The 21,238-nt window shown below is 36.6% G+C and overlaps 1 protein-coding gene across 1 annotated transcript; it reads left to right on the top strand.

The window, feature by feature from the left end:
• The first annotated feature begins 1,208 nt into the window (after positions 1–1,208).
• On the top strand, positions 1,209–20,835 carry znf281a (zinc finger protein 281a). The gene is made up of 7 exons (XM_056454034.1): positions 1,209–1,327; positions 9,087–9,632; positions 13,758–13,859; positions 13,995–14,118; positions 15,907–15,990; positions 16,141–16,259; positions 16,342–20,835. Exons 2-7 carry the CDS (start codon positions 9,183–9,185, stop codon positions 18,010–18,012), a joined length of 2,550 nt encoding a protein of 849 aa, XP_056310009.1. The 5' UTR covers positions 1,209–1,327; positions 9,087–9,182; the 3' UTR covers positions 18,013–20,835.
• Positions 20,836–21,238: the final 403 nt, after the last annotated feature.

Here is a 21,238-nt window from a genome sequence, read left to right on the forward strand (position 1 = left end):
AATATTATGAAAAAATATTCACCATCCCAATCATGGAGCAGTCCAGCAGTCAACTTTGTAAAAAAAATATACGTATATTATTTTATTATATTATTTTGTTAACACTTTATTTTGATGGTCCATTTGAGTATTAGTAGACTGTCTTTTTAATACCTGTTGACACTGCTCCTTCAACAGACATTTAACGGACTTTTTCAAGTTACTTTTTTTTTCTAATAACTGAACGTGTTTGTACACTGCAAAATATATATATATATATATAATCACTTAGTCATGAAAACATGTATTTAGGTCATTGTAACTTATTAAAACTAAGTTAATCGTGTTCTAACTTAATTTTATAAGTTACGCAAGCTGTTTTAAGTCAGTTTAATGTAATGTAAGTTTAAATGACTTATAAGGTTAATTTGATAAAAAAATTATGGCAATCAGTATTTTTTACAGTGTACATATACATTAATTGATAACTCATTTTTTTTCTTTGGTTTTTATAGACTTTTTAAGTTTCAAAAGATATATTATATTGGCCATGTAAATTATGGTACAAAAATAGGCAGTGAGCTGTTGGCACATGTTCTATTATTGCACAAATTATTTCTATCATTTTCAATAGCCTATTTCATTGACTCTTTTTTTTTCTTGGCTTCTCTCTGTTCTGTTAAGGGGACAAAAATATCCAGGATTAATTAATTAGGGGCTATTTGAGTTTATCTCTTTTTTTTTTGTCTTTAATGAATTGTGTCAGACATCCTTTTAATTTGAGAGCTGTATTACTACAACGCCGTGCCCTCGTTTTGGGGGACCCAAAGGGATATATCACCATATTTCTGAGAGACAAACACAGTTTAAGAGAATAGGATGGGGAATAGAAACTGGTTTGATTTTCAAAGATAAAAATATGAACGCCGTCTACCCAGACATCTTCATCTGTCAATGTAACTTCATTAACGTTACAAAGTTTCTAGCAAGAATTTAAAAACAACTGGTCTATAGATATTATGTGTGAGAAATACCTATAATGGATGCTGAGGGCTTTGATAAAACACAAATGGTCTTTACTAAAAAGTCTTCCCAACAGCACCCACTAGGTCCAGTGTGCTCCTATGCGCGATAGTTCACTATCGGACGCTGCTCCAATGCCCTGGATCAGATCAGAGAGCGTCTGTCTCCTCGCAGGACCCGTCCGCTCTACCCACAGTTCCCCGCGCTCAGACAAGATGGAGGAACGCAGCAGCTGCGGGAGAACAATGTTTGGACTCTGAACATTAAAAGGAACGGTCGAGGGGGCAAAATTTACAGAAAGCGACACAACGGTGGACATGCACTGGTAAGCGAAATCCTCAAATGCGCTTTGCTTGAAGTTTGAAGCGGCGGAGAGGCGCTTGAAAGCGGTACAGACAACAAAGCGCAGCGGAGCGCAGTAGTGTAGCATGTAGCCGCGTAGCTTGACGCGGAGCATCAATTGTTCGTTGGAGTTGCACGGGGCTGTTTATTATGGGTAAGCGCTTTCGCCCGAGCAGCCACACCATTGTGTTTAATCCACATGTGTATTATTTGTCTGTTTTTGAGCTTGGGATGTAAGTCTGAATTATATTTTATACTTTGCGAAGTGCTTTCTGTATAATTATTTCACTTATATTTATCAGTTACGTGACCGCACATTGCGTGTTCAACACTTCACCGCTGTTATTTATTTATTACGCGTCGCTTAGCCCGATTGCTAGCGCGTTAGCAGCGAGGGCCTTTGTCAGTCGGTATGAAGTTATTAATATGGATCCCACCATAACGGTCCTGCCGTAGTAACAAAAACTTAAATTCCCACGTTCACACCACAGACTGCTCGGTCGTGTGCAACGGAGTCGTGTTGATTTTTGTCGCCAGCTGGGACGGAGCGTCCCGAGTTGATCTTGTTTTGATTTGAGAGCGTTAAATGATTTATTTGTCTGATTGATGAGCTAGCTCGGTTAGCTAACGTATGCACGAGCTATTTACATACCATCTGCGTCGCGTGCCGTCTGCGCGCACTCACAACACAAAGAGACGCGAGCTGCGTGCTGCTGTAGAGATAAAAGACTCCTCTGCTGGGACAAAGTGCTCTTTATTTCGCCTTTCTGTGCTCCACGACATGTTTGGACCCTCTTTTTATTAAGTGTTTTGAAGTACTGTGAGCTAACCTTTTATATGAGCGTTTCACACAACCCACGTATTGTGTATTTTTATATTATATTTACAAACTATTTACATTTCTAGTTGATCTCAGGTAATATTGTAATAAAATTAAAACATAACGTTACCCATATCCAACTTAAATGGCTAATTCTTTTCCAATACAACTTAATTATTATAATATTGTGCCAAACAGTTCATTCATTTGATGTAAGTACTTTTGTTGACATCTTATGTAAAGTGGGATCCACTTTTAATCAGAATCCTGGATGTATGTGTGAGCCTCTAATATTTAGTTGTTGACCGTGAACTGTCAATGTCCCGAATGCGCCCCTGTTGGTCCTTGTAGTTCTTCATCTTTGCCTTGAACGTGGTGATGTGACACGGATGGAGCGGTTGTGACTAATGCAGGGCATCTGGTTCAGATCCAATCCAACAGTCTTTTAGGGGGAAATGAGTAGTATGAATCATCGGATGGTGCAGGAATCCAAAAAGCAATTGGCCATTGACTTCCCGGAAACATCTTGTACCCCAAGAAAATGTGCACACAAATAAACCGAGACATGGAGAATAATCTGCAATCAGAATGAATCATGATAAGATTTCTGCAATATGCCACAATTAAACTCTTTTTAACTGGGCCGGTGTAAGATTTTGACGGTATGATAACCTTCAAATATCACGGTATCATGGTATCGTGATCACTGCTGTAAAATATATTCTTTTAAATGTCTGGGTAGAAAACAAAACCTATTTCCCTTTTGAACAATATATTTTATTTTGAGAAACATTTATAATATTTTGGAGCAATAAACATGTCAGGCTTAATAATCCAATGCATCATTGACTTCTGCTGTCTTCATTAGTTTCAATAACACAGATTTCGTTACAATTTAAAGCAGCGTCTTTGGAGATCTTTTCTTCTGGAGATACTGTTGTCCTAAAAAAAAAAAAAAAAAAATCGTACACATACCATAGGAATGGTATAGCAGAAAATTTTGGAGGTTTTAAAACCTTGACTTTTCTAAATCGTGGTATACCTTGAAAACGGTTATCGTCCCATGCCTATTTTAACCACAGTAAATCTACTGTAAATTAGTATGTGTTTATTAGTATTTTTTTTCTTATAATGAGCAACACTATGTCAGTTGAAGGAATTGTACTTCAGAAGATTTAAATTGTCTTAGTTTTCTCACCCTTATGTTGTTGCAAACTGGTGTGGCTGCCTTTTTTCAGTGAAGCATAAAATGTGTGTTTATTAATTACTATTATATATTTTTTTGTCTGTACAATGGAACACAAAGGTAACAACAGTACCAAAAACTGCTAATCTGCCATTCCTACCATAAAGAAAGATTTCTACTTAAAGGGCTGGGCGATATGGCAAAAATGCAATCTTGAAAATTATTTTCCACATTGAAAGATAACGATATATAATTCGATATCAGTTGTTAATGCTTCCAGATTTAAGAGTATCCCAACAATGACTGAAGCCACATAAATTGGAGGGTCCATTAAATGGCATAACATGTTTTTGGCTCTAATATCAACACACTTATAGATTCCCATTGTTGCACATTTCTGCTGTGTGATTGGCTCTTAGATCAATATCGAGTAAAAAAAGTCCAGAGCTTATCATTGTTATCGACATAAATTTTATTTCGATATAATATCGTGTATTGGCTCTGCCCTATTTCTACCTGATAATTTAATTTTGTTTTGTTGGTTTAATAGTAAATGGGTTGGTTTAACAATGTAAATATTTCTGGATATTAACTTGGATTACTACTTCTATTTGCGTGTGTGGCAACCAGGATTCTTCACAAAATCAACAATACACTTACTATATCATTTATTAGTATATTATTATAATTTGTTTCATATTTTTCCAGAATAGTGAATACTTCATTTATATAAGAAAATGAACACAGTCTAATCTGATCTCATTCAGTTTAGTGAGGGTGCTTGAGTTGTGTATGGTTTAGATTTCTTTATGTGATGACTACCCAAGTGAGTGAACACAGATCAGTTTGAGCGCTTGGTGAATCATCAACTGACTCATTTTCATTATAGTCACTCATGTCAGCCTAAAAAAAACATTTATTTATTTATTTTTGCTTAAGATTGTCAAACGTTTACTGTTCTGTTGTTTTTACCAACAGAATTACAAGACTGTTTGAAAATGAAAGTTAGAACTTATCATAATGATAATGCTAAAGAGGTTTAATATGTTTTAATTAGATTAAAAAACCTGGCGGTTAAAACAACCTTTACAGTTTCTTTGGGAGTGCAGTGGCTGGTAGGGCTGCATGATATTGGAAAGATCTGATCTTGTGATATTTTATTTTTCTGCGATTTTTTAAATATTGCAATATGAATACAGTTTCACAATATAGATTGAACAGCAGTATTTGATGTTTTTCTATGGAGTCTAACAGTATTTAGGTACATGAATTGAACAATCACAATGCAATAAATGCATTTCTTACTTTCCTTTGTCTTGTTTCTCCAAATATCAAAACATTTTCAGATCAAGTACAAATATTATTTTGTTTTCAACTTGAGAAGAAATGTCAAAATTAAGAGTTTTTCCTTAAAACAAGTAAATCGATCTGCCAATGGAGTATATAAAACAATTTTGTTTTTGCTTTGAAATGTAGGTATTTGGACTAGAAACAAGACATAATTTTGTTGCATAAATTGTATGTATTTTGTATAAATACAGTAATTAAACACAATTCTATGGCTCCTGCTCAACTATAATACAGACTCAACATTGCATATTTCGCAATGTGACTCTTGCGGGTGCGCACATTGCGATATCAATGCTGAAATGATATATTGTGCAGCCCTAGTGGCTGGTATTTAAACGTTTCTTTCATGTTGCATCACGTTTGATGCAGACAGTCAAATCGCTTATCGCCAGAATCTTGTTGCATGTTGTGAGGACACAGTGTTAAACTAATAACAAATCTTTCTGTTGGTTTAAGTTGGTCCTTCACAATGCAACAGCTTGAAAATAGGTTGCAAGTTTTTGAAAATTTGAATAAAACTACAAAGACGTGATATTGTAAAAACAGTGTTGTCATTCAAACATCAGAATCAGTTTTATTGCCAAATGTGCTTCACACACACAAGGAATTTGTTTTGGCTACAGAAGCTTCCAGTGTACATAAAGTGACAAGTGACCAACCCAAAATAAATAAATATGAAAAATAAAAAAGACGATAAACATTAAACAGACATGCAGTTAGTCAAAAAATCTGGATATTGAATTGTGTGTACAGATTTGTTATAAATATACAGGTTATAAGGTGCTGTGTACAAATACGAATGGAGAAGGTATTGCATTGTAAATTGATATAAGGTGCTGTGTACAAGTGCATATGAGAAAGTATTGCACTGTAGGGGAATATTTAACTGTTCATAAGGTAGTCTGTCTACCTTTGTGGTCAGTCTATAGGCACTAGTGAAAAAAAAGTGAAAAACGAGTGGAAAAAAAGGGCTATATTTTCACATGTGTGTAGTGTTTTTTTTTTTTATACACAAAGTGAAATTTCCGCACATCTGTATGAACAGATTTTGACATTATAGTTGTCCATGCGAAACATTTAAAAAAATTAAAATGTAAAACCATCCATTTTCTGCCCGTCATCATGTAAACATGCCCCAAGTCAGAGTAGGACATCTCATCTTTAAACAAGAGAATACATAGAAATAACCACCGCAACAAACTGAGCTCTCTCTCACACACAAGTTTAATCTAAATCATTGCCAAAAACTTAAATGCTTTGAAGGAATGTCCCACAGGCCACCGTCTACTAACATTCCCTAATGCTGGACAGGTTCACAGGGCACAACATCTGTGTTTATATTTATAACGCTCTTAATCCTTAACGTTCAAAATAGAGTGTGTGAGCAAACACCAGCCAGTTTGTTCTGCGTATATGATGTCTTAAAGTGGATGTCTGTGTAAATACTGGTTTCTTGTGTCCGAAAAGCTGCAATTTAGCTATTACAAGCAAATATATTTTTATTTTATTTACAACAAAAGAACATTTCTGAATATTGCCATAAGACTTGCTTCATTAAATGATCTTTAGTAATCTGTGGTCAGTCTTCTTAATCCTCTCTGGGCTAAGCAAAATGAAAAATAGTGACGTTTTGTACATGTGTGCTCTGTGTCTGTATTTAAAGTCTATTTATTAATATGAAACGAACCAAGTGATTACACACATATAAAGAATGACTATTAAAATTGTTCATATGAAAGAAACGTTTTATCTCTGCAGTTTACAGCATTTAAATGAAAGCGAGGCCTTCGTTAGCTGCTGTTAATGACTCCTGATCTTTATGAGTAGGTAATGTTTCTCCTTATCAAAAGTCATAAGTGAATTGTTTCCTGTAGTTTGTTATTTATCTGGTAAAAGAAGGAAATGGCTACCATAATACGCAGTGGAGCAGTTGACATGTCTTTTGTGTCTGACCCACAAACCTGTGATTAATCCATTTAAGCACTAGTTGGATCAAAAGGGCATACGGCTACTGTTTCTTAGTTTGTCCTCAAAAATCTCTACATTACGTGTTTACGTTACATGCTTTGTTTTCATGTATTTGAGAGGCCACAATTTTTCTTAGATGTTTTTAAATACAATTTGTCACAGTGACCCGTTTTGTATTTTTGTTTTGTTTTTGAAGAATCTCTGAGACTTACAATGATTATGTTCAGAAGGGTAGTCATAGCATTAGGAATAGATAGTCAGATTTGTCCAGACTCAGCAGTAATATAACTGGTTTGGTTCTGTAAGATTTTTGAAACGCTTATTGTTTTTTTTTTTTTTCGAAAGATTTTATTTCCTCTTTACAAGCTTTAAAATATTAGGGAAGTAAAATTCAAAACAGCATCAACACAATTTCAGGTGTGCTGCCATTTTTATGGGTTTGTTTGTGAATTCTGATACTAGGCATGGGCTGGTATAAGATTCTGATGGTATGATAACCTGTGATAAAAATAGCACAGTATTATGATCACTGATCTAATATATATTCTTTTTAAATGTCTGGGTAAAAAACAAACGGCTAAATAATTCAACTGAATCATTGACTTCTGCTGTCATCATTAGTTTCCAAAACACAGGTTTCTTTACAAGTTAAAATGGCATTTTTGGATATATTTTTTTCTGCTCGAGATACTGTTGTCCTAAAAAACAAAAAAGTAAATAAAAAATCTTACATATACAATAGGAACGGTATTACAGAAAAAAAATTGGGGGTTTTAAAACCTTGACTTTTCCACACTGTGGTATACCTTGAAAACGGTTATCGTCCCATGCCTAGCTGGTACTGATATCTGCAGTTCAAATGCTTGTATTATTGTTTTTTTTTTTTTTCAATTTTTAAAAATTTTATTGTATTTTTTTTAGTAGTTCATTTTCATTTGATTGCGTAAAATGTTCTACATTGTTACAAAATAATTATATTTTAAATAAATGTACTTTTGAACTTTAAACTTACTTTTTTCGTTCATTGTTTTTACAAATATGCCTTTTAAGCACCAAGTCAGTATATTAAACTGATTTCCGAAGGATCGTGTAGCACTGAATACTGGAGTTAACAGTTGAAGTCAGAATTATTTGCCCCCCCCCCCTCAAAAAAAAAAATTCTGTTTAAAGGAGAGAAGTTTTTTTTTTCAACACACTTCTAAACATAATAGTTGTAATAACTCATTTCTAATAACTGATTTATTTTATCTTTGCCATGATGACAGTAAATAATATTTGACTAGATATTTTTATGACACTTCTATACAGCTTAAAGTGACATTTAAAGGCTTAACTAGGTTAATTAGGTTAACTAGGCAGGTTAGGGTAATTAGGCAAGTTATTGTAAAACGATGGTTTGTTCTGTTGAGAGTCGGAAAAAAATTTGCTTAAAGTGGCTAATAATTTTGACATTAAAATGGTTTTTAAAAAATTAAAAACTGCCGAAATAAAACAAATAAGGCTTTCTCCAGAAGAGAAAAATATTATCAGACATACTGTGATAATTTCCTTGCTCTGTGAAACATCATTTAGGAAATATTTAAAAAAGATAAAAACAATTCAAAGGGAGGCTAATAATTCTGACTTCAGTTGTATGATGATGAAAATTGAGTTTTGCGTCACAAGGGTTAAAAATACATTACAAGCTACTACAAATCCAAAACAGCTACTTCATATTGAATTAATATTTTAAAATATGAATGTTTTTATTGTATTTTGGACTCATGCATGGTAGTCTTTAGCATAAAAGACATTCAAGCATATTATTCCAAAACCTTAAGGCTGCTTTATACTTTCGCGTTGAGCGATCGCCATGATTTATGTCGCATACCTTGAGCGTAGCTGTGCAATTATACTTTTGCGTGCTGTTTTTGTTGCTCTGCAATAACATTCCCTAAATGCTAGCTGGCAGTAGGTTATATTATCTTCCTCTGTATTGAGTTTCTTTGTGGGTGTTTAGTTTTTTCTGAACGCTACCTTAATGTACAATCAGCTAAAACTCACTCATGCAAAGGCGGGAAACGGCGGATGCGCAGCAACTTTTAATAATAAGGTAAACACAAAATATCTGGAGCTCCTTCACAGGACTCAACACTTGTAAACACTCGCTCCATCGGGCTCGCGGCTTTCAGCACCGCCCACACTCGGCACAGCTACCAAGCCGACCAATCACAGAGCTTGCGATGTGTCGTTACATTTTTTGAGAGGTGCGCATCAGCGTCAGCCACAGGGAAGGCTATGCGATCACGCGAAGGCTGCACCGGAACATACGCGTTCACTTGTAGTATTTTTTTAATATGTTTATATTTTTTCATGTAAAGTTATGCATATTAAAACAGTTAATGTTAAATCATAACTCATTGTTGTTTCTGTCTTTAGGATGAGCGAGGTGGCCTTGCATTAAAGCAGACCCCATCTCCCCCTGTTCCAGCATCAGTGTCGGTGTGATAACACACTGAGCCTTGCCCCTTCAACATGAGCCTAATCCAGGACAAACTTGGGAATGAGTTCCTCCGCTCCAATGGTGGCATGGAGCCAGGCTTCGGTGCGAGCATGCTCATGTTTAGCCACTTGCCCCCAGTTACTAGCTTCACCCGGCTGGCCAGTCAAACAGTTATGGCTGAACTGCAGCCCCACGAGATGATCTTGAAGAAGGAGCGGGACTCGCCGGACTGTGGAGCTGGAGGAGGACTCAATACTGGAGGCATGGTTGCTGGAGGTGGCATTGGAGGAATGATGGGAAATGTGGGCGATTATGTTCATGCCATGGGTATTAAACAGGAGAAAGTTTCTGAACATGATTACAGACTGCCTCTTTATCCGGGGACTGGAACTGGAGCTGGAGTACGAAGTGGAGGAGAGTTGCTGGAGGTTTCGCTGGGGAACCATCAGAACCTTGTGGTGCACGACCTCAGTTTGGGAAACGTAAGTGTGTCTGTGGAAATGCTTTTAAAGTTGCATTTGGACATGATGGTAGTTATTTTCTTTTCTAGACTTCTTGCTTGTTATATCACTGTGGAGGGTTTATTATAGAGTTCTGATGTTTACATTTTTTTTTTAAACCACAACAGGAAAACCACACATATTTTGCACATGCAATCACATGTTGAAATCATTTACATGTAAATATGTGGTATTGAATTCTAAGTATTGGTATCGTTTTGAAAATGTTTGAGTGATACCAATTGTACTGAATATTTTTAAGTGATACCCATTGTATTGAATTTTTTGAGTGACACCGATCGTATTGAATATTTTTGAGTGATATCCATCGTATTGAATATTTTTGAGTGATACTAATGATATTGAATATTTTTAAGCAATACCGATCGTATTGATTATATTTGAGTGATATCCATCGTATTGAATATTTTTGAGTGATACTAATGATATTGAATATTTTTAAGGAATATCCATCGTATTGAATATTTTTGAGCGATATCCATCGTATTGAATATTTTTGAGCGATATTCATCGTATTGAATATTTTTGAGCGATATCCATCGTATTGAATATTTTTGAGCGATATTCATCATATTGAATATTTTTGAGTGATACTAATCATAATGAATATATTTAAGTGATACTCATCATATGGAACATTTTCAAGTGATACTGATCATATTGAATATTTTTTAATGATATCCATCGTATAGAATATTTTAAAGTGATACCGATCGTATTGAATATTTTTGAGTGACATTCATCGTATTGAATATTTTTAAGCGATATCCATCGTATTGAATATATTTAAGTGATACCGATCGTATAGAATATTTTTAAGTGATATCCATCATATTGAATATTTTTGAGTGATACTAATCATAATGAATATATTTAAGTGATACCAATCGCATTGAATATTTTTGAGTAATACTCATCATATTGAACATTTTAAAGTGATACCGATTATATTGAATATTTTTGAGTGATATCCATCGCATTGAAAATTTTTGAGCGATATCCATCGTATTGAATATTTTTGAGTAATACTCATCATATTGAACATTTTAAAGTGATACCGATCATAATGAATATTTTTGAGTGATACTAATCATAATGAATATATTTAAGTGATACCAATCGTATTGAATATTTTTAAGTGATATCCATCGCATTGAATATTTTTGAGTAATACTCATCATATTGAACATTTTAAAGTGATACCGATCATAATGAAAATTTTTGAGCGATATCCATCGTATTGAATATTTTTGAGTGATACTAATCATATTGAACATTTTTAAAGTGATACCGATCATATTGAATATTTTTGAGTGATATCCACCGTATTGAATATTTTTGAGTGACACCGATCATATTGAATATTTTTGAGTGATACTCATCATATTGAATATTTTTAAGCGATACCGATTGTATAGAATATTTTTAAGTGATATCCATCGTATTGAAGATTTTTGAGTGACACCGATCGTATTGAATATTTTGGAGTGATATTCATCATATTGAATGTATTTTAGTGATACCAATCGTATTTAATTTTTTGAGTAATATCCATCATATTGAATATTTTGGAGTGATATTCATCATATTGAATATATTTTAGTGATACCAATCATATTGAATATTTTTGAGTGATACTCATCATATTGAGGTCCACATTGTTTTCATGTGTTTCACTTTTTTTTAACACAAACTAGTGCAGTATTTACAAAAATGTATTTTTAAAAATGGTGCTATTTATTATTTGTTTTTTTGTGTTTTACACTTTTTGTGCCATGCACATGCCATTGGTGCTTATGCTGGTGTCTTAATTTGGCCTTTATTTCTTTGTCGTCATTGTATTTTTAGTTATTCTTTTCTTCCATTTCACATAGTCTTGGTATGAAGGAACGACAGATAGAGAGAAAACATTCAAAGGCAAATTTTTCATAACGATTCTTGAATTAATAATAGCATTGGTTATATATTTAAAGAGATTACAAGCCTGTCCTTTAACCTCAAACTTAAGTGTGTGTACTGTATTTTTGTTTTTATTTTTCTTAATCGTTTTAACCTCCTAAACTCTTAAATCTGGTACCGGGTCCGTGATGTATTTACTTCCGCATTCTTCAAATTTTAAAGGTCCATACTGGCCCAATGCCCTCATAAGTGGTTTCATTCTCTCATCAGTTGGAATAGAATAACTTTTGCATAGATTATGATCGAGACATTTTTCTTTTTTCCTTTGATTTCTGACATATGCAGGAACCACCAAAACTAATTATCGCAATCTAGACCACACAGAACCTGAAAGATACACTTTCAAATTTGAGGGGTTTATTATAAATTTGGTTTAATATAAACCCCCAAATTTGAGGGGTTTATTATAACAAAGCAAACTAATACAATTATTTTAATCCCTTTCAGTAGTGTTTTATGAAAATTCAAAGGGTTTTCTTTAAAATGATACCAAACTTTCGCTTTTGCACCCATGCCTGTGGATTTGGGAAGCTTTTAAATTTGGGTAGGAAAAATCCAGTGGGAAACCCCAAAATAGCACTTAATTTTAAGGTATTGTTTATTTTAGTTTAGTGTATTGTGGTCTAACTAACCTATTTGCTTATTTTGGAGGGTTGCATGTGAGCCATTCTTGTGGTTTTGCATTGATATTTTTACAATTTCTAATGTAATCTGAACATCTAAGATTCCTCAGACACACGAGTTTAACCAGATTTATTTCTTTTATTTATCTGTGGCCTGTTGCAAAATATGACATAAAGCTTTAAGATTAAGTTTAACATTAAAGAACTAATTAGACCAGCTAGCAATGTGTAAGCAGTCTTATTTTTCCAACACAATCTAGGCCAGTCCACTTTTCATTTAAGCAACTTATGTTATTGCCTATCTTACAAGGAAAAAAAAGACTTGACTAACTTGTATGACTAGTCTAAGTATTTTATGTAATAGGCCTCTGGATTCCCTGAAAGTCAGCATTTTATCTCAAGCTGAGGTCAATATAAGATTTCATAATAGTACTGTAGCATTGAAATTGTTCTTCCTGTCAGTGATGTCATCATCTTTCTGTGAATGCGTCAAATCTAAAATGCGAATCATACAGACGTGTGTGGGGAAATGCAAAGCAGCACCTTTGCTTCTCATACCGTGATAATTGAGCTCTTTCCAGGGTTATAAGGGCAGGGAATGCATTTAATCATTATAAAGGCTTATTGATCAGCTCATCCGCACCAAGGACTGAAAGGAAATCAGGCTGAAGCATTGAGACGCTGCATCTGGCTCCGTCTTTGTGCATTAGCCAGAGGCAGCTGTGATTACATTAATAAACTGATGACTCATGCTAATTCACAATTATTTCTCGCAGAAGGCCGAGAAATAACACGCAAGAAGTCTTTGTTCTGTCGTTTTGTCTTCTGGTTGGTTGGTTTTAATCATTCCCAGTGGCTCTTCCTCATGTTTTTTTTTTCTGTTGAAGGAGAGGTCGTTTTAAATATGTCTGACTAGAGCAAGATTTGTTTTGGCTAGCTCTGAGTGCAATTAAAAATTCCATCTCTTCCTCGCTTTGGTTTGTTCTTTTGTTAAATACGCCAAAGCCTTCAGAAGGACAATGAGTGTCAGAATGACAATTCATATTTTAATCTCCATCCGGGATGTTTTTTTGTGCGTGTTTTCAGCTTTCTTTGTTTTTATGCTACCCAAGTGTGCGACAATATTCAGATGTGCAGCTGGTCAATAATCCACATAGTCTTTTTCCATAGATTGTCCTGAAAATGAGGAAAGTGGCATTCACTCTCCTGGGATAGACGTAGAATCTCGTAAATAAGAGATTTACCACCCTGCCTTCTGCCACATAGACATTAGGGAGTGCTTTTTAATATTCAAACAAGAATGTAATCTATTCTAATTTCTGTGTGCGCATTTGTTTCAGTTTAAAACAAAGCAAATAAATAAATCCAAGGCGCAGCGCGACGGCCTGTGCATACATAATGAAAAACAGATTTGTGTTCCACAAATGTTGTGTGAATGAATGGGATTTTGTTGGCTTTTATTTAGTCCGCTCCCAATCCCATTCTATCTTTGTTATCCTTCCAGCTGTCAGGGCGGCTGGTAAAGGAATCCTCAGGGAGGAAAGGTCGAAGGTCAAACGGTGAGGGACAGGAGGCCAAAACACGGAGGAAACGAGGAGAATCGAAGGTGCAAACGCGCACAGCATTTTGCATGCAGCTTATTTGTTTTTCCTCAGCCGTGATTTCTGTTGTAATTGAAGTGTTTTTTTGTTCATGTGATAATATTAGTGTTGTCTAATGCTGAACAATGTTTTATCTGCAGTCAATGATGCTGGATCCAGATGGAGGGAGCTTGTCTCCGAATTCCAAACCGCACATCTGTGAGCACTGCAATGCAGCGTTCCGGAGCTCCTATCATTTACGCAGACATGTGCTTATACACACAGGTCAGCATGTGTTTATACTTACAACATCATGCATGGGATAGTATGTGTACTACACTGAAGGCATTGGTCTGTGCACATGGTATCATCACAAATGAATTTGTTCTAAGGATTAACAGCTAGTATTAAGTAGTGATTAATGAGACTTGCGTTCTAAAATAGCTGGTTTATCAGGTTCGTCAAATAGCTAAGCTCTTTTTTTTTATTACACAATTGCTTGCTATAATTAACTGGATTATTTAAAAAAAATTATTAATTAATTGGTTGTTTAAGTTAAGATTAAAAGGTTTGAAAAAGCACTAAAATATTTCTCATTAAATAATTTGATCAGAATATACTATTTAATTGCTACATAAAACAATGCATATAAAGATGCGTTCATGTGTAGCTTAAGTAATAGTAGTGAAGGGTGAAAATGACAATTCAACCAAGCAACTTGACACAAATGACCTTTTAAGAAAAAATAGAATTTTAAATGGAATAGCAGGTAGGGCTGCAGGATTCAGGCTAAAATGAGAATCACTTTTTTTTTGGCTTAAATTAAAGATCACGATCCTGTAGATGTAAAATAAAGGTTAATATGATAAGGTTATGGCTATTTTTATTTTTATTTCTCAAACATGCGGTAAGATAAACAATAATAATATTAGGCCTGTGTGTAAGTCTCCTATTGGTTAAAATGCTACATTTTGTATAGACTTAAAAGAATGGCCTGGACAGACTTTAAGTATTGTTAATGCACAGTAAATTGATGACATCAGAATACAACTATTTATAATTCTGAGTTATGTTTGAGACATATCCTTGCAGTCTATCATTGACAACATTATTAGCCAATTTTTACTGGTAAAATGAGACTTTTGTCAATATCAGATCATTATAATTAACATTATATAGGCTAGAGTAGTTATAATGATACTGTTATGCGATTATTCTCATGCACAACACTCTGAGTTCGCTATAAACTAAAATAAACATATCAAAATTGTCGTAATCATAACTCTAAAATGCAAAGTGATCATTTAAATGATGTGGGCGCTTTCGGTTTCTCTTTTACTGCTAAGTGCGGTTCATGTCATGGCTGCCGTCACTTTGAGGAAAAAAAAACACACATGCAAATCTTCTTGCACAGCTCCCAAAAGATTGCTCGTTTAGCTGTAACAAACTCAACATTTTTTTAGCACTTTATTACCTGTTATTCACAGTCTAGGGAGGTTCTGTGAACTGAAGTAAACGCAGTCAGACACGTCCTCTCTGGTAAACGCACAGCTCACGTGTGATTTTGCGGCCGCGAATACGATATTACATGAGGACAGAAATTACATTTTGGGTGAACTATACCTTATAAATACAGTATGTGACTCTTTCAACCCCATTTGGAGGTGTTCATGTTGCTGAGCAACGTATATAAAACAGTAAAGACTTGTGCGACCACCTTTATTCTTGTCTCCTGACCTTGAAAATATAATTGGCTGAATCATTAAAATGTTGAATTAAGATAGTGTCAGGGGTCGAATAAGAGATTACAATCTTTTTTTCAATTTATCGTGCAGCCCTTATAGCTAGGTTTTTGTTTTCAACAAGATTTTTGGTTTGTTGATTTATAGTTTAGTTCTGCCCATCCAATGGCTTTCTGAAATGGTCAGTTTGGTTGTAATTGCGGTAATCATTTTAACACATCTGATGCCAGTACAGAATGCAAATACTTGCTCTAATAGAGCATCATGTAGTAATGCTACCTCTGTAGCTACTAAAACACAATCTATGCCTGCCACTCCATGTTCTTTACAGGTGAGAGGCCTTTCCGCTGTACGCAGTGTAACATGAGTTTCATTCAAAAATACCTCTTACAGAGACACGAGAAGATCCACAGTGGTAAGTTCCTCAAGTTTGCATCAACTTCAACTTTCATATCCTCATTTCTAGCTTATTTGTTTGCGACATGTCAATCATGCTTCAAATGCTTCTGTTTTTGTTGTAAGTTTTGCTAACTTGTTTTTCTTTCCTTTTATGTTTGGTTTCCAGGAGAGAAGCCATTCAGCTGTGACCAGTGCAACATGCGTTTTATTCAGAAGTATCACATGGAAAGACACAAGAGAACACATAGTGGAGAAAAGCCATACAAGTGTGACACCTGCCAACAGGTGTGTTTGTTGTGCAAGTTTTAAAGCAGTTCAGTTTGGAGTTTGGCTGTACCATGTTTTCACACATGTGCTCTTCCTGTAGTATTTTTCCAGAACAGACCGACTGTTGAAGCACAAGCGGACGTGTGGGGATGCCATCAAAAAGGGTCTGGATGGGGCAGATCATGAGTTGGGCTCAGTAGGTGACACAGAACACGGCAGCTACGGTATCTCTCAGGGAAATGCGCCCACCCCTGCACGCAAACGGGGCAAGTCAAAAAACTCTGGTGAGGGGGGTGAACGCAAGCGTAAAAAGGCATCTGGGCCTATTGGGATGACGCATAGTCAAGGGGTGGATGGTTATGGGATTCATGACTTTGGTTCAGCTGTAAACCACGGGGCATCAACAACCTCAGCTTCAGCCCAGTCAGACCCCAACATTCACGCCGAACATATCCGGGCACCCAAGATGGCCTTCAAGAAAGGGAACAGAAAGTCCCTGGAGAAGACCACCCACCCCATGGTTCATTCTAAGCAAGAGGACATGGAGTTACCTTCTGGAGGAGGCTTGGATGGTCTCGGGCTTCTTCCAAGTCCAGGGGCCAAAGTTGGTCCCAGCAGCAGCGGCAGTAACTACGATGATGCAATGCAGTTCCTGAAGAAGAGGCGATACCTCAATGTGACAAACAGTGGCAGTGCTGGATCTGGAGCTTCAGACTATGATGTCAGTCATCTGCAGTCACATCCGACCGTTAATCAGGGTGTCGTTTCTGGGGTTCTAGACAGCGACGGCACACTTAGCCTTCTGGACGCTTCCTCTCTGGTAGATATAAAACCAGACAAGTCTGGAATCCCGGATGAGGTTCTACAGAGCTTGTTAGACCACTATGCTCACAAACCCGATGTTAGCTTTGACATCCCTGATCACCATCATGTTGAGCTTCAGCCTGCTGCCCCAGATGCCACAGACCCATTGGGTCCCGATGACAACCCTTCAAGTCCCAACAGTGGCGACAAAGCAGTGATCATGCATGAGTACTCACGGTTTCTCCTCCAAGCACTAGAGCGGACCAGTCACAGTGCAAGCTTTGTACTGGGTCCTGGTTCTGCCGTGACCACCACGGGACCTTTTCCTGGGACTAGCCCACTTTTGTCAGACAAGCATGTGTATACTTCCTCACCTCTTGAGTACTCATTCTCACATCCGGTCTCGTCTTCGCCCTCTCTTTCGTCTGTGCCAAAGTCCCACTTTGGTCTTCTAGAGGGCTCGTCCCCTCCCCCGGGCTTCCACTTGAGCGGCCTAGAGCAGTCAGCGCACACACAGCAGCTCACACCTTCCCAGGAGCTCACTGAACAGCTGGACAAGCAGCACACCTCCCCTCCGCCCCCTTCACACACACCCAACACCAATGCCTACCAAATCGCACCTCAGCCTCCCGACCTGGGCGGTCCAAAAGAACCGCAAGGTCCCAAAAATGGCGCTACAGCCACCACTGGTGGATTCTCTCTGGCTGCTTCCCAGGACCTGGCTACCCTGGACTCAGTCAAGGCTCCATATCAGATTGAAAACTTTGCCCAGGCTTTTGGGGCACAGTTTAAAGGTGGCAGAGTGTCCCTGGCCTTTAGCAGTGACTCGGGGGGAGAGGTAAATCACCGCTTACAAACAGCAGGGCTTACAGTCTCCGAATTCTCAGGGTATAGCAGTCTCTTGGCTGATGCCAGCGAACCAGTCAGTAGTGGCTCCAAAACCCCAACAAGCCAAAGCTACAGGTGAATGGGCTCCTGTGCCTAGATGCTCAGATGGAGGTTCCCTATTTTTATTTTGTCATGCTGTCTTTTTGTGTTGTTGTTGTTGATGTTGTTGTTATTATTATTGTTATTATTATTATTATTATTAATGATATTGTTATTATTGTTATTTAGTTCTCCTACTTTAATGAAATTGTAATGTTTTTTTTCTCACTGCCGTTGTTCATTTGACATTTTGCCCTCCGTTGGCCTGCGATGCATTTTCCATTATTACCTTTTTCTTTTTTTGTTTCAAGTTCCTTTAGAAAAAAGGAAACATACCTGTTTTTTAATGTCAGTAGACTTTTAGTTCTGCTCTGTTAATTAATAGTTAAGGGAAATCAAGCAAAAAAAAAAAAAAAAAGTTGTTTGCTCCCATGTTTTAGCAATTGACTTTAGAAACGTGTAAAAATAACTGTACGTGGCAATGGCAGGGAGTCACCCAGAAATGAAATCGTCTGTTACAATGATTCAAGTATTACTCAGGAAAATGTGTGGATGGCAAAACTGTAAGAAAGCATTAATTGAAGAGGCAGACGTTTTGCAAATACAAAGAGCTTTATCAGGAGATGCATTTTTTAAAAATTCTTCTGAATGAGCACGACAAGTAGAAGACAAAAGCGCTGCCTGCTAAATTACACTGACACCACTTTCCACTTAGCTGTATAGAGATTATGGTACTTTTATGTCAATGTGAAATACTCACATTCTCTTTCAGTAAGGGCCATATATATAAATATATAAATATATATATTTATAAGAATATCTGTATGTAAAATAACATTTTCTTGAGACTGGCAAGTGACTTGGAGGAGGATAAGGAGGGATTGAGTCTGTGAAGGGAGGCCTGTGACTGACAACGCACAACCCCCTTCACCCTGTCCTCCTTTTTTTTCCCCCCTTTCCTTGGATTGCAAAGCCAAGGGCTGTACACTAGAGGGCGCTGCATGCGAGCGTGTAAGTGCCTCTTGGCACAGGTCAGATCACGGGATTCTTCTGTGCCTGTCTGGCTTACTCATCCCTTTCTCCCTCAGTCCACTCCTCCTTTACCTTCAGTGTCAGAAAGAATCCCATCTAGCACTTTTATGATCTGGTTAATTTTACACGGTGAATAAAATCACCCAGACAGATCATCACACAGAATGTGAACTGTGTAACTGACATGCCGTTTTTCAAAAGGGGGCAGTGGACAAACCGGCGGGAGTCATTTTAGTAAGTGTATAGATTATGTTGAAATGACCAGGGATACATGGTCTTTCTGATGGAAAACTTTAGTTTCATTGGGAAGCGTTTGCTGGAATTTAGGGTGGGCTTTCCTTGGGGTGGGAGTGTAGAGGGTGTCTTATTTTATATTTCATTCCCAGGTCTCATGGACATAGGTTAGCTTATAAGGGGATTTTGTCTTCTCTGTTTTTATTTTTATTTTCGAACGTTTTGAGTTGGGGAAATGTGCTGTGTGTTAAAATGGCCCCTGCTGTACCATGTTTTTGCCAGAGGCGACTTGTTAAAAGTCCCACTCTTAGTAATTTATATAGTTTTGGTCCTAAATTGACTGACTTACAGCCCAAAAGGAATTCAGCCAACCTATTGCAGCGTGCATGCAGGGCAAAGTATTACCTTGAACTACATTTTTATGTTTTATTTTGTACTGTACAAGTGTTATTGTAAAAAATAATAATGTTTTTATTTGAACGATCAATAACTGTCTTCCATAATCACCATTGGCTGCTGTTACACTGTTGTTGAATTACTGTCATCCAATGTTGTTTTTTTCTTTCATGTTTATTTCTTCTACCAATCCCCGAAAGGACAGAACCACATGCAAGATTGTTTGTCAGACATTTTCTAGGGAACACAGACCAACCACTAGGACTCATTTATGAAGGTTGGGGTACTATGTTCACAATAATGCTAGTAATAATAATCAAAATAATGAGGAGTGTGATGGCTATGATGAAAGCACCACAGCTGATGATGTTTTTATACCTCATATCACTGATGACAGAAGCAGGGATATCAAAAAGTGACTATGTAGCATGACTGATGTGGCTACTGTTGAGAAGCGCCTCAAAATATTCCCTCGCCATTAAACTTGCCCTTTTTTATTCCGCAGTTTGCTTTTAATCCGCTCTTCTCAGAGACTTGTGAACATTGATGTCTGGACTGCGCACAGAGAGAGAGTTTCTGAATACAAAAGCTTCTTAAAGATGGTCACTTTGTATTGTTAACTGTAGGGAGAGGAGATCCAAAGAAGCTTGAAATGAAATCAAATTTTATTCATCACAGGCAGTGCGAAGGCTCATGTTTTGTTATGAATTGATTGCGCTCCCTGCAATAATGTTTTATAATTTGTTTTGTTTGTATGCAGACCACTTCTAAAATATGGTTTCCAGTTTAATGTGTAAAACCCCTTTAAAACCCTGTTAAGCCTCGAATGATATCCTATTTGGCTTGAATAATGCCAGCCATCAATCTGTCAGTGGTTGCCACCTTACGGTCCTCTTAACTTTTTATTTTCTTTTGCCTTCTTGCTGTATATTCCAGAAAGTATTTATTTTGTTTACATACGGTTATAAACACTACATCAGATTCTTTTCCCAATATTCGTCGTCTTTTTTTTTTTTTTGCATGTAAAATAATGTTTTCTTTTTGCCCCCCTTTTGTCGCCATGCCAAATTTGTAGCTAATGATCTTTTTCTTTTCTCTCCTGTCTTATTTTATGGCAGATTCTTGTGATCTGATAAACAGGACTATACCTGTCCATTTTGACTATTATTGATTAGGAAAAACAATAAAAATGCTGGTATCAGTGTGTTTGGACATGTGGATTTATTTCCATTGTGATGTCACACGGTTGAGACACTTTTGCGTCGCGTATCTTGTGTGATAAATATTCTGATTAGCTCAGCAGGTAAAGTTGAAGGACTTATGTAAGTGGACTTAAGCTTCTCAACCTCTAATGTGGGCTGAATTTGTATCTAATCTTAGGACTTGCTTTGTCATGGTGCCTATAAATCAAGGAACTTAAGCTGACAATCACAGCAGTTAGCCTACAGTCATAGAAATAAAGTTACGAGAGCTGTCACTGGGGCAGTAGCTTTTCAAAAGGCACACATTTCTATCTAAAATCATTACAGGGTGTCGACGGGCTCTTAATGTCTTCAAAATCAAAATTTTAGGCCCCGAAGTCTTAAGTTTAATTTAGTTAAATT

This window comes from Danio aesculapii, chromosome 3 (assembly GCF_903798145.1).
Source record: "Danio aesculapii chromosome 3, fDanAes4.1, whole genome shotgun sequence".
Taxonomy (NCBI): Eukaryota; Metazoa; Chordata; class Actinopteri; order Cypriniformes; family Danionidae; genus Danio; species Danio aesculapii.

Coding starts and splice junctions, on each gene's coding strand:
- znf281a (XM_056454034.1), top strand. CDS start 9,183: ATGAGCCTAATCCAGGACAAACTTGGGAATGAGTTCCTCCGCTCCAAT. Junction 15,991..16,140: donor ACACGAGAAGATCCACAGTG/GTAAGTTCCTCA, acceptor TTTGGTTTCCAG/GAGAGAAGCCATTCAGCTGT. Junction 16,260..16,341: donor AGTGTGACACCTGCCAACAG/GTGTGTTTGTTG, acceptor CTCTTCCTGTAG/TATTTTTCCAGAACAGACCG.